Source organism: Cebus imitator, unplaced genomic scaffold (genome assembly GCF_001604975.1).
Source record: "Cebus imitator isolate Cc_AM_T3 unplaced genomic scaffold, Cebus_imitator-1.0 Scaffold37, whole genome shotgun sequence".
Taxonomy (NCBI): Eukaryota; Metazoa; Chordata; class Mammalia; order Primates; family Cebidae; genus Cebus; species Cebus imitator.
The window spans coordinates 3,897,600-3,911,644 of NW_016107352.1; the positions used below are offsets into that span (position 1 = coordinate 3,897,600).

General features: G+C 40.0%; 1 protein-coding gene across 1 annotated transcript in view; it reads left to right on the forward strand.

Annotated features, from left to right (window-relative positions):
• The first annotated feature begins 449 nt into the window (after positions 1-449).
• SDHAF3 (succinate dehydrogenase complex assembly factor 3) overlaps positions 450-14,045 on the forward strand; it is a 56,343-nt gene continuing 42,747 nt past the window's right edge. The window contains exon 1 of the mRNA XM_017525175.2: positions 450-1,730. Coding sequence (XP_017380664.1) covers positions 1,557-1,730 — 174 coding nt within the window. The 5' untranslated portion in view covers positions 450-1,556. The remainder of the gene's footprint in view (positions 1,731-14,045) is intronic.

A 14,045-nucleotide genomic window follows, 5' to 3' on the forward strand; every position in this document is an offset into this window, starting at 1 on the left:
GCTAACTAGGGAGAAAGCAATAGGAGAAAATTTAAAGTTTTAAGGGCTAGAGACTCTGGGCTTTACTCTGATGAAAATCTCTGGAGGCTTTGTTAAGCAGAGGAGTGACATGGTCTGATTTACAGTTTAGGCTGTTAAAAGAAAAACTTTAGACAAGTTAAATCTAATAGAGTTTATTTGCGTGCGTGTGTGCACATGCGCACACACACACACACACACGCACACACACACACACACACACACACACGGTTTATGAGGCATTCATCAGGCAGCAGCACTTAGAACAGGGAGAGGTTCAGAGAGCTCTACCCAACACTGTGGGCAGGCAGTATTTGCAGACAAAAAAAGAAAGTGTCCCACAGAAACAGCTTGATTGGTTATAGTTGGGCTTGTTTGGGCAGGATATTATGAAGTATTTGCCTAATATGGACATAGTCTGATGGGTTGGCAGTCCGTGATTGGCTGAAGCTCAGCTACTTGTCACAAGAATATACTCTCAGTTGCAGTTCATTTACATACTAAGTTAGGTTGCAGTTCCCTACATAGCAACTCAGAGTAGGAAGGAAGCTTTAGGCCAAATTTAATTTAAATTAAGTTGGTGCATGACCACAGTTGGTCATGGCCAGAAGCTGAACACAGATATGGAAGCTAACACAATATCCAGTAGCAAGAGATTGTGGTAGAGTACATGGGGTGAAATGGCTGATTCCTGTGTTTTTGTTGGTGACACCATCATGATTTAATGAAGAACCAAATGGGAGACAGGAAAGGACAACACAAGGAGCTGCCAGCTTTGGAAACCAGTTCAACTCTCAATATTACCTTTGCAAAAGTTAGAGCTTTGTGAATTTCTAGATTCATCATTCTTATCCCAGACTATTTAACCAGAATCTCCAGGATCATGGCCCTGGAAACAATACATTTAAAATGCTTCCCAAGAATTCTTCTGCAGCCAATTTGGACTATGGAGTCAGCCGGCTCAGGGCTCACTTGTGTTGTTTACACGGAAGAGCCCATGCCCAGAGTATAAACTGGGAGTACAGCGCTGTGCAAAGTGTGTAGGTTGGTGAGCTACTGGATTAATCTCTTAACCCTGACGGTGGATGCAGTAGTATTCTAAGATGCCTCAAGTGGGTTGGGAACTGCGGAAGGATTCCTGGAGGAGCCTGATTCTAAGGAAGCGTTTCTCAGGCCTTTGGTAGGAGTACAGAAACGAAGTTGAATGAAAAAGACAGTGGAGTGGGACTGAGAAGTGACAACGGTCCACGACAGACCTCTCTTTTTCAAGGCCTCTGTCACCAGATCGCAGCCCAGGAGAAGCCACAAAGAGGCGCAGGCGCGACTTCACAAAACCCACGCCCTTCGTAGAGAAGGAGCAGCCCGCTTCCCGCCCGGAGGAGAGCTTGGGTTTCCGGAAGGACCTGATTCTGGGAGGGACCAAACCGGATAGAGCTCGCGCGCCCTCTCCGTCGGCCTTCCGGTTCACTAATACGCGATTTTTCAGATGAGCGTGAACACGCTGTCCCTCTGCGCAGGCGTGGTCGGCGCGCCGCGGAATGGCGGGGCTGCACGTCTCTCGAGTCCGGGCCTTATATAAGCGTGTCTTGCAGCTGCATCGTGTTCTGCCCCCGGACCTCAAAGCCGTGGGTGACCAGTACGTGAAGGACGAATTTAGGAGACATAAGGCCGTTGGTTCTGACGAGGCCCAGCGTTTCTTGCAGGAATGGGAGGCAAGTGGCGCCCTCGTTTCTTTGCCTAACACCTTTGGGGGTCCCTCGGTGTCCCGGTTTCTTCTTCCATGTCCCCATGCAGGATTAAACAGTGCAGCAACCTGTTTTGTGTGAATTAAACAGCGTAATGCTGTTCAGACGGCACTTTCCAAAGTTTCTCGCACGGGTTTCTCAGTGGAGCAGATCCTATTACTTCAGCGTCTCCAATTCGGTTTAACTTTTGAGCTACTGCAGATGCCAGGTGCTGGAAGGGTGAGGATAGGTCACAGAAATGAGCAGGTCGTCGTTAAGTGCCCAAAGACCTCAGGAGCTTTCGGTCCCTTTAAGTGCGTTTGCACGTAGTAAGCGCCCATTGATAAATTAATGGCTGTCTTATTAGTTTTCAAATTTAAAGGCTTATTTCCCTGTTATTATTTCTTTAATCTCAGCTCTCTTGGTGGGTTTAAATAATTTTCTCACTTGACCGTTACAGAAATCACATAACATGAAAAAGTCTGTAGTTTATAATAGACTGGAGATTACAAACGGTGAAGGAGAAAAATACTGGTGGCAGTTAAGTCAGGCGAAAGTTGTTTCTTTCGGGGTCTCAAGTCAATGTTACATCGCTACGCACCGTTGCTGTAAATATTAAAGAGACACATGCGCTAGCAGTAAGTCATTTGACTATTTTTTTTTTTTTGAGTGAAGAAAAAAAGGCATTCAGAATATTTCGTGGGACTCGGGGCCCTGCAGGATTGCCCCTAGTTTTCACTTGCAAATATCAAGAAATGAATGGAATTAGAGATTAGAATGACAGCTCAGATATTTGAAAGCATGAGTTGGAGCCAGTATGAAAATAGAGGTAAGCGATTCCTCAGCCTGAACAGTTGAAGAGATGACTGAAGTCTGCTTTTTTTAAAAAAAAAAAAAAAACATAAAAGAATGGTTAGGGTGAACACAAAATTTTCACTTACTTCCAGAAGTCTTATTTGTAGAATTATTGAAGCTTTTAAGAGTGACATTTAGAACAATGGGGAAATTTAGAACTTTCTTGAAAATCATGGTGTATTTGGTGTCATTCGCTTGCCTGAAGCCAGGGAAGTTGAAGCTTTTCAGATACAGAGCACTTTTAATAAGGTAATTTGGTCTTGGAGCCTGAAGAACTGGAGTCAGATTGAGTCTCTGATATTTATTAATAATAAGTGTCAGATAATTTTCCTAGTCTTATTTTCTCATCTGTAAAATAGTGTTTATATATGCATCTCAAAATTTATGTATGTAAATGTATTTACAAGCACTTGTATTTTGTTAATTTTTACGAAGCTATAAGATACTGTATTAAAGTATTTTACATCTTTTAAGGTACGTCATTTTGTGACTACACGAAGGAGAGTAGCCCTCTGTTGGGAGGAAATAAGGTTATTTTGAGAAGTCTTAAAGTGTAAGAACTTGGAAGCCTTTTAGGGAAAAAGTAGGAAAGAATATCAACTCAGAAAAGATGGATAATAAGAGAGAGATAATAGATAGTAGGAGAGAGAAAGGGTATATAAAAGAACTGCGTAAATAGAAAATCTATTAGTTGACCTAGTAGGCTTGGTAACAGGTGTGGAGCATTTTAAAACTCAGAGAAGAGTAGAAAGACTACAGAGTTCCTCTACATCCTGTTTCCCTTATGTTAGCATTTTACATAATCAGGGTACAGTGATCAAAAGCAAGAAATTAACATTGCTACAATACTATTAACTACAGGTTTTATTTGCATTTTGCCAGTACTTTCACTAATGTCCTTATTCTGTTCCAGGATCCCACGGGATTCTACAATGCGTTTAGTCATTCTTTTTCCTTAATCTCCTTTCTGTGACTGTCCTCAGTCTTCTTATCTTTCATGACTTTGATACTTTTTTGAAAAGTACTGGTCTGTTACTTTGTGGAATGTTTCTCAATTTGAGTTTGTCTGATGTTTTCTCATGGTTAAATTGATGTTATACATTACTGAGAATAGCACAGGGGCGAACTGTTCTCAACACTTAATGTCAGAGAGTAAATGATATTAACATTTATTCTTACTGGTAATGATAAGGGTGATCACTTGGTTAAAGTGATAATCTGCCTGGTGTCTCCACTGTAAACTTACTATTTTCCCCTTTGAAATTAATACCTAGTTGGAGGTAGGTACTCTCTCAGGATTTGCAGATGAATACTAATCTTAGCATTCATTGAAGGATTTTGGCATTGTGTTCCAATGGTGTTTTTTTTTTTTGTTTCCCTTATTCTTTCTGAATTTGTTAGTTGACATGTCTGTATAGAACAGTTTTCCTATCTTCCCCATTGTTGACCTAGTGAAGTTAATGAATTTGCAGCTGGGTAAAGATAAATTTAAACCTAGTTATCTCTTTGGATAACATAATTCTCACAGTTGCAAGGCAGCTTAATCTAAGCCTGGGAGCAAGAATTGGTAGATTGGATCCTACTAAGAAAGATACTTGAAGAACTGGTCATTTTGGAAGAGTAGGGCTAGAGAAGATGCTAATGACTTGGAGGGGAGAAAAACCTGGCTAGAGAAGTTTTATCACCGGAGAGTAATATACTTAAGACTTCCAAGTCTTTCCCCCCAACATGTTCTTCAAAACATGTAATTTATGATTGTTTTACTAGGTATTGCTAGATATAATATGGTTTTTTACGCCTTTGTTGTTTTTCAGTTAGTGCTGATTACAAACTTGGTACCTGTTGTTTGAATCTTATTTAACGGTTACGTTTACATCAAACTAAGTAACTGTTGTGGACTTCTAACTTAATATGTAGAGTCTGGTCTACACAATCCCAATCCCTCACACCATCTAAACTTAATTATGGACTTGAATGGATTCTGAATTTGTTTTACATCAGTGGGCAATGTTGGGTATAGTTACTACTTGATAGAATGGGATCAAGAATGCTAGAGGCCCTGTATTTGGAAGAGAGTTCTCTAATTCCCTTTATTTGTGATCCTGGAAAACTGGCAATATCATAATAGAATTCAGCTGGGGGAAGTTTTTGTTCAAGGGGCACTTGGGGCAGGGTGGAAGGAAAGTGTTTCATTTAAAGTATAGAAATGTAAAAAGTATGTTTACAGAGTAAATAGTGAATTTATTAATTTCTTACCAGAAGAAAAAATGTAAGTTCAGGAAGAGTTTTTGGGAGTCTATTAAGGGAGAATGTACAATAACTGGTTTGTAAACTGTGCATTGTAATCTCTCAACTCTTAGGAGGTAACTTTTAGAAGTGAAATTGAGACTCCATAGATTAGGGGTCTTACGGCATTTTAAATGTTCTGACTGTGCTCATTTTTGGGGAATAGTTGATTTAAGTAAGGCTTTCTATTTTTCTCTCTTTGCCTACCACTTATTTTGTAGGAAATCAGAATAAGCGCTGAAGATTAAATAGATAAAACATGTTGGTGAGAGAATATGAGACAAAGAGCACAGAAGAGTGTGCTCTCAGGAGCTACCTGAATAGACTTCATGTGTTTAATTTTTCTTTCTCTGTCCCATTTATTTTTCTCAGTTGCCCCTTGCCTTGTTTCTCTTGTTTTTCTTAAGGAGCTGCTTTGTTCTGTGTCTGTTGGAGAACGTTTTTTAAGTGTTAGTTTTGTTTCTAGAAAACAAAGGCATAAACATTTTGCAGATAGTTTTGATCACTTACTATCGTCAGACAATGTGCTAGGCATTTAGGATGCAAAAATGAACAATAAATATATTTTATTTTCACGGTTTTCAAAGTTTAGTATAAAAGAACAATTGTAATATAATATGAAAGAATGTCTACTAAGTGCTGTGGGATCAAGGAGGAATGGAGGAAGCTGAAAGCTACACAAGATGGTTAAGTTTTGAGTAGGTCACATTTACCATGTCAAAAAGAGAACTTTCTAGAAAGAGGGAATAACATATGCAGAGGCATTGAGGTAAGAAATAGTATGACTTTTTTTCCAGGAACTGCAGTGTTGTGTTTGGAATTTAGCGTTTTATACAGAAGATGAGGAGGAAATAAAGCTAAAGAGGTGGCAGGAGACAGGATATTTTGCTAGGGATTTTAAGTTTTTATTTTGAATCATTGAAAACTTTTTAAATGGTAGAAATGATTTAAATAATATTCTAGAAAGATCATGTTAGCAGCAATATAGAGGAATAATTGAAGAGCTAGATTGAAAGTAAGGAGAACTGTTAGTAGATTGATGTAATAATCCCAAGCCAAGTAGGTATATGCCTAAACCAAGACAGAGGCCTTGAAAATGGAGAATACGGATTTATGAGGTGTTTTTTTTTTCTTTTAAAGTAGAATGGAACTTGACTTGTTGACCAATACAGTATTAGTGAAGGAGAAGAAAACAGAATGGATAACTTCTGGATTTGGAGCATGATACCAATAACCAGAATAGTTATGTAGGAGGAACAGATTGGGAATGAGTTCACTTTGGTATGCTTTGTGCTAAAAATTCTGCTGGAACAGTTAAGTGAAGATGTTCAGAGAGATAAGTGTTGGGCTGATGCTCAGGAGACAGATTGTGGCTGGAGATAGAGATTTGGAATTTATTACCTGTAGTTGGTGGACCAAAGATGTGGGTGGAAGTGCCCCTTTTGGGTATAGTATAGGGGAACTTGGTCAAAGAACATTAACATTTAGGAGTTAAGAGATTGAAAGTAGTAGTATAGTGCTGGGATTGTTTTATTTTTTTCCGTTTGTATTTAGTTGTTCCAAGCTACTGCTGCAAAGGAATGTACTTTTTAACTTTTTTAAAATTTTAAGTTTTGGGATACATGTGCTGAACCTGCAAGTTTGTTACATAGGTATACATGTGCCATGGTGGTTTGCTGCACCTATCAACCTGTCATCTAGGTTTTAAGCCCGGTGTGCATTTGGTATTTGTCCTGATGCTCTCTATCCTCTTTCCTCCCATGCCCCCAACAGGCCTCAGTGTGTGATGTTCCCCTCCCTGTGTCCATATGTTCTCATTGTTCAACTCCCACTTATGAGTGAGAACATTCAGTGTTTGGTTTTCTGTTCCTGTATTAATGTGTTGAGGATAATGGTTTCCAGCTTCATCCACGTCCCTGCAAAGGACATGAATTCATCCTTTTTTATGGCTGCATAGTATTCCATGGTATATATGTGCCACGTTTTCTTTATCCTGTCTATCATTGATGGCCATTTGGGTTAGTTCCATGTTTTTGCTATTGTAAATAGTACTGTAGTAAACATGTGTGCGCATGTGTCTTTATAATAGAATGATTTATTATACTTTGGTTACATACTCAGTAGTGGCATTGCTGGGTCAAATGATATTTCTGGTTCCAGATCCTTGAGGAATTGCCACACTGTCTACCACTATGGTTGAACTAATTTACACTCCCACCAACAGTGTAAAAGCAGCCCTATTTCTCTGCATCCTCTTCAGCATCTGTTGTTTCCTGACTTTTTAATGATCGCCATTCTGAGTGAGCTGGTATCTCATTGTGGTTTTGATTTGCATTTCTCTGATGACCGGTGATGATGAGCTTTTTGTCATATGTTTGTTGGCCACATAAATGTCTTCTTTTGAGAAGTGTCTGTTCATATCCTTTGCCCACTATTTGATGAGGTAGTTTGTTTTTTTTCTTGTAAATTTGTTTTAAGTTCCTTGTGGATTCTGGTTATCAGCCCTTTGTCAGATGGATAGATTGCAAAAATTTTCTCTGATTCTGGAGGTTGCCTGCTCGCTCTGATGATAATTTCTTTTGCTGTGCAGAAGCTCTTTAGTTTAATTAGATCCCATTTGTCAATTTTGGCTTTTGTTGCCATTGCTTTTGGTGTTTTAGTCATGAAGTCTTTGCCCATGTTTATGTCCTGAATGGTACTGCCTAGGTTTTCTTCTAGAGTTTTTATGGTTTAAGGTTTTATGTTTAAGTTTTAATCCATCTTGAGTTAATTTTTGTATAAGGTGTAAGGAAGGGGTCCAGTTTCAGTTTTCTGCATATGGCTAGCCAGTTTTCCCTACACTGTTTATTGAATAGGGAATCCTTTCCCCATTGCTTGTTTTTGTCAGGTTTGTTGCAGATCAAATGGCTATAGATGTGTGGTATTCTGAGATCTCTATACTGTTCCATTGGTCTATATGTTTGTTTTGGTACCAGTACCATGCTGTTTTGATTACTGTTACCTTGTAGTATAGTATGAAGTCAGGTAGCCTGATGCTTCCAGCTTTGTTGTTTTTGGTTAGGATTGTCTTTGCTATATGGGCTTGTTATACTGGACTGAGCATAGAAAGTTAACACCAAGACAAAAGTATGCCAGATTACAGGGTCTTTATTATGCCGGCGACCACAGAGGACTCACGTCTCTCCAACCTGTGGCGTCGAAAGTAGGGTGCCAAGACTTTTTATACCTGAAAAAACCACATTGGGAGTGGCGGTGAGGAGCGGGGATGGGGATGAAAAGGCTTCAGACATTCTGAGGGCTAGTGGATTCTGTAAATCACCTCCTGGGCAGAGATGAGGGTGGGGGTCTCCGGACATTCCAAGGGCTAGAGGACATGTTGTCACTTCGATCGTTATTTAAGTGGCTTACGGATGTTAGTTTACACATTGTCTGGATACCGGTGGAAGTCACAGATCTTGGTTACCTATTACAAGTCACAGGAGCTGGGATGGAATTAGCTTGGGCTGCTTATTTTAGTTATTACTGGTAAGCAAAAGGTAGCAATTCTGGCAGTTACTAATAAGAAAAGGTAAGCAGCTTTACATAGTTTGCAGAACAAACTAGCAGTTCTATCTACAGAAGCCAAGGCCAGCAGTTATTGTGAGGAGAATGGCGCAGCCGTTGCAACTTATTTTAAAAACAGTTTTGCCATTTTATAAAATGGCGTTGCTCAGGTTCTGGCTCTAGGCCAGCACAGGCTGTTTTTTCATTCCATATGAAATTTAAAGTAGTTTTTTCTAGTTCTTTGAAGAAAGTCAGTGGTAGCTTGGTGGGGATAGCATTGAATCTATAAATTACTTTGGGCAGTATGGCTATTTTCACAATATTGATTCTTCCTATACATAAGCATGGAAGTTTTTTTCATTTGTGTCCTCTCATTTCCTTGAGCAGTGGTTTGTAGTTCTCCTTGAAGAGATCCTTTGTATCCCTTGTAAGTTGTATTCCTAGATATTCTCTTTGTAGCAATTGTGAATGGGAATTCCCTCATTTGACACTCTGCTTGTCTATTATTGGCGTATAGGAATGCTTGTGATTTTTGCACATTGATTTTGTATCCTGAGACTTTGCTGAAGTTGTTTATCAGCTTAAGGAGAAGTATACAATCATGTCATCTGCAAACAATTTGACTTCCTCTCTTCCTATTTGAATATTCTTTATTTCTTTCTCTTGCCTGATTGCTCTGGTCAGAACTTCCAATACTGTATTGAATAGGAGTGGTGAGAGAGAGTATTGTTGTCTTGAGCTGGTTTTCAAAGGTAATGCTTTATCATTTTTATTGTGTCTATTTGAGTCTTCTCTTTTCTTCTTTATTAATCTGGCTAAGAGTCTGTCTACTTTGTTAATCTTTTGAAAAAACAGCTCCTGGATTCATTGATTTTTTTTTTTTTTTTTTTTATGTTTTTTTTTTTCTCTGTCTCCTTCAGTTCTGCTTTGATCTTAGGTATTTCTTGTCTTCTGCTAGCGTTTGTTTTTCTTCTCTAGTTTTTAAAATTGTGATGTTAGGATGTCGATTTTAGATTTTTCCCATTTTCTTATGTGGGCATTCAGTGCTATAAATTTCCCTCTAAACACTGCTTTAGCTATGTCCCAGAGATTCTCTTTGTTGTGTTTGGTCATCTCTTTGTTCTCTTTGGTTTCAAAGAAACCACTTTCAGGGACCCCAATCAATTGTAGCTTTGGTCTTTTCACATAGTCCCATATTTCTTGGAAACTTTGTTCTTTTTTAATCTTTTTTCTCTAATCTTGTTTTCATGCTTTATTTCATTAAGTTGATCTTCAGTCTCTGATATCCTTTCTTTTGTTGATTGATTTGGCTATTGATACTTGTGTATGCTTCACAAAGTCTCCTGCTGTATGTTTCAGCTCCACCAGGTCATTTATGTTCTTCTCTAAACTGGTTATTCTAGTTAGCAATTTGTCTAACCTTTTTTCAAGGTTCTTAAGTTCCTTGCATTGGGTTAGAACATACTCTTTTAGCGTGGAGGAGTTTGTTATTACCCACCTTCTGAAGCCTACTTCTGTTAATTCGTCAAACTCATTCTCTGTCCAGTTTTGTATCCTTGCTGGAGAGGAATTGTGGAGGAGAAGAGGCATTCTGGCTTTTGGAATTTTCAGCCTTTATGTGCTGGTTTTTGCTCATCTTTGTGGATATACTTTGGATGGGATTTTGTGGGTGGTCTTTTTTGTTGATGTTGATGTTACTGCTGTTTGTTAGTTTTTCTTCTAACAGTCAGGCCCCTCTTCTGCAGGTCTGCTGTGGTTCGCTGGAGGTCTACTCCAGACCCTGTTTGCCGGGGTATCACCAGTGGAGGCTGCAGAACAGCAAAGATTGCTTCCTGCTCCTTCCTCTGGAAGCTTTGTCCCAAAAGGGCACCAGCCTGATGTCAGCTGGAGCTCTCCTGTATTGAAGAGGAAAATTAAATTATAACATTGGCAGTCTGTAATTGCTGCATAAGCTAACCCTCAGCTCTGCTTAAAATTAACTAACTCCCCATAAGACCTACCTTATCTATTCTCCACACATTTTCAGCAAAGCTCCCAGGCATCTCAAGACTCCTGTTTTTCTTGCTGATCAGCTGCAAGGTCACAGGGCAAGATAACACCCAAAGGATGTACAATGTGTTTCTCAAAATGCTATTTTTCAAAGGTAATGTACATCATAAGATATGTTACAAATTAATTAAGTGTTCTTTGTCTTGGCTTCTGTAAACCTGTTAGCTGCTATATCATCCTGGATGTATAAAAAGTACCCCATTTTCTTTCTCCTTTGCTCATCCTTGGTATGCTAATCCGCTGAGCCAGTGGCCAACTTAGAAAAATCCTCCTGTTTCACCCACTGGTCTCTCTGGTCTCCTGAATATTCTGCAACAGTATGAGGTGTCTGTCAACGCCTGTTCGAGGTCTCTTCCAGTCAGGAGGCATAGGGGTCAGGGACCCACTTGAGGAGGCAGTCTGTCCCTTAGCAGAGGTCAAGCACTGTGCTGGGAGAACCCGCCTTGTCAGGATTCACTGCTCTCTTTGGAGCTGGCCAGCAGGAACGGTTAAGTCTGCTGAAGCTGCGCCCTCAGCTGCCCCTTCCCCCAGGCACTCTATCCCAGGGAGATGGGAGTTTTACCTGTAAGCCCCTGAGTGGGGCTGCTGCCTTTCTTTCAGAGATGCCCTGCCCAGTGAGGAGGAATCTGTGGAGGCAGTCTGGCCACAGCTGCTTTGCTGTGCTGTGTTGAGTTCCTCCAAGTCCTTAGAGGAACTTTCCCCGACAGTCGGGGGAAAACCGCCTATTCAAGCCACAGTAATGGCAGACACCCCTCCCCACCCAGGCTGGATGGTCCCAGGTCAACTTCAGACTGCAGTACTGACAGTGAGAATTTCAAGCCAGTGGTTCTTAGCTTGCTGGCCTTCATGGGAGTGGGACCTGCTGAGCAAGACCACTTGGTTCCCTGGCTTCAGCCCCCTTTCCAGGGGAGTGAACCATTTGTTCTGTTTCACAGGGGTTTCAGGCACCACTGGGGTATGAAAACAAAACAGAACAAAACAAAACGAAAACAACTGCAGCTAGCTTGATGTCTGCCTGAAGAGCTGCCCAGTTTTGTACTTGAAACCCAGGGCCCTGGTGGTATAGGCACATAGGGAATCTCCTGCTGGTCTTCAGATTGCAAAATCTGTGGGAAAAGAGTAGTATTTGGGCCAGATAGCACAGTCCCTCATGGCTTCCCTTGGCTGGGAAAGGGAGGCCCCCAACTCCTTGCACTTCTCTGGTGAGGGGATGCCCCAGCCTGCTTCTGCTTGCCCTCTGTGGGCTGTACCCAATGCCTGACAAGTCCCAGTGAGATGAACAGGGTACCTCAAGTGGAAATGAAGAAATCACCTGCCTTCTGTGTTGGTCTCGCTGGGAGCTGCAGACTGAAACTGTTCCTGTTTGGCCATCTTGCCATGTCCAAGATAATCCATTTTCTTTTTCATCCCTTCAAGTAAAGGCAACAATCTTGCTATCATGGACTGACCATTTGGAACTGCTCCTACTTCTTGAATGTGTTCAGTTCTTTATACTTGTATGATAATTTACATATCATAACATTTTCTCTCTCATTTTATTTTGTTGCATTCCGAGAGGAGGAAATGTTTCAGATTTCAGGTAGCCATCCCTTTGTAACTATCATGGGATTTTTTTTTCTTATATATGATTTTGAAGTGGCTCATCAGATATGTATGATTAAGTGGCATGTCACCTATATTTAGAGTTTTCTTGACTTAGTATAATTAGGATTGGATGGGTGTTTTGCTAGTTTTTATAAATGTACGCTTCTCTTACCTAATTTGAGGACCTCATTTTGTTGCTTTTTAACATCTTGATTTATAGTTTTATTTGAGCTTGCAGGAGAAAAGGAATGAATTGCTTCTCTGTTTAGTGAATGGATTGTATGTGTCAGGGATACATCTCCCAAATATGAGTGGGTCAGTTAGGTCTCAGTCAAATTGTTAATTCTGCATTTTACTCATTGTCGGTGTTTTTGCTATGGTTTATTGAATGGTGATGTGTCACACATATATGTTTTCTACATCAAGTTTTAACTTTTAAAAAATTTTAGGCATATTGTGATACTTAGCTAATGGCTTAAAAAGGAGTACAAGAGAAGATATAAAATAGTTTATCCTTGCAACATAAAATGTTTTCTAGTTTTTAATGTCTGAAACACTTAGTGAAGCTTTTAAGATACTACTCCTTAGGAATATTTAATTGTTATTAGTGTTATAAGATGTATTATAATAATGCTCATGATAAAATAACTAAAAGTATTTAAAACCATAATTCAGTCAATATTGCATGTATTACTGACTTTATGGTATGTTACTGGAAGACTGGTGTATGTTTATTTTTAATTATTTTTATTGCATTTTAGGTTTTGGGATACATGTAAAGAACATGCAAGATTGTTGCATAGGCACACACATGGCAATGTGATTTGCTGCCTTTCTCCCCATCACCTATATCTGGCATTTCTCCCCATGCTATCTCTCCCCACTCCCCACCCTCCGCTGTCCCTCCCCTATTTCCCCCCGACAGACCCCAGTGTGTGATGCTCCCCTTCCTGTGTTCATGTGCACTCATCGTTCAACACCCACCTATTAGTGAGAACATGCAGTGTTTGATTTTCTGTTCTTGTGTCAGTTTGCTGAGAATGATGGTTTCCAGGTTCATCAATGTCCCTACAAAGGACAAGAACTTATCGTTTTTTATGGCTGCATAGTATTCCGTGGTGTGTATGTGCCATATTTTCCCTGTCCAGTCTATCATCGATGGGCATTTGGGTTGGTTCCAGGTCTTTGCTATTGTAAACAGTGCTGCAGTGAACATTCGTGTGCACATGTCCTTATAGTAGAATGATTTATAATTTTTTGGATATATACCCAGTAATGGCATTGCTGGGTCAAATGGAATATCTATTTCTAGGTCCTTGAGGAATTGCCACACTGTATTCCACAATGGTTGAACTAATTTACACTCCCACCAACAGTGTGAAAGTGTTCCTATTTCTCCGCATCCTCTCCAGCATCTGTTGTCTCTGGATTATTTAATGATTGCCATGCTAACTGGTGTGAGATGGTATCTCAATGTAGTTTTGATTTGCATTGCTCTAATGACCAGTGATGATGAGCATTTTTTCATATGTTTGTTGGCCTTCTGTATGTCTTCTTTTGTAAGATGTCTGTTCATATCCTTCACCCACTTTTGAATGGGCTTGTTTTTTTCTTGTAAATCTGTTTTAGTTCTTTGTAGATTCTGGATATTAGCCCTTTGACACATGGGTAGATTGCAAAAATTTTTTCCCATTCTGTTGCTTGCGGATTCACTCTAATGACTGTTTCTTTTGCCGTGAAGAAGCTGTGGAGTTTGATTAGGTCCCATTTGTCTGTTTTGGCTTTTGTTGACAATGCTTTTGGTGTTTTGGTCATGAAGTCCTTGCCTACGCCTATGTACTGAATGGTTTTGCCTAGATTTTCTTCTAGAGTTGTTATGGTGTTAGGTCTTATGTTTAAGTCTTTAATCCATCTGGAGTTAATTTTAGTGTAAGGTGTCAGGAAGGGGTCCAGTTTCTGCTTTCTGCACATGGCTAGCCAGTTTTC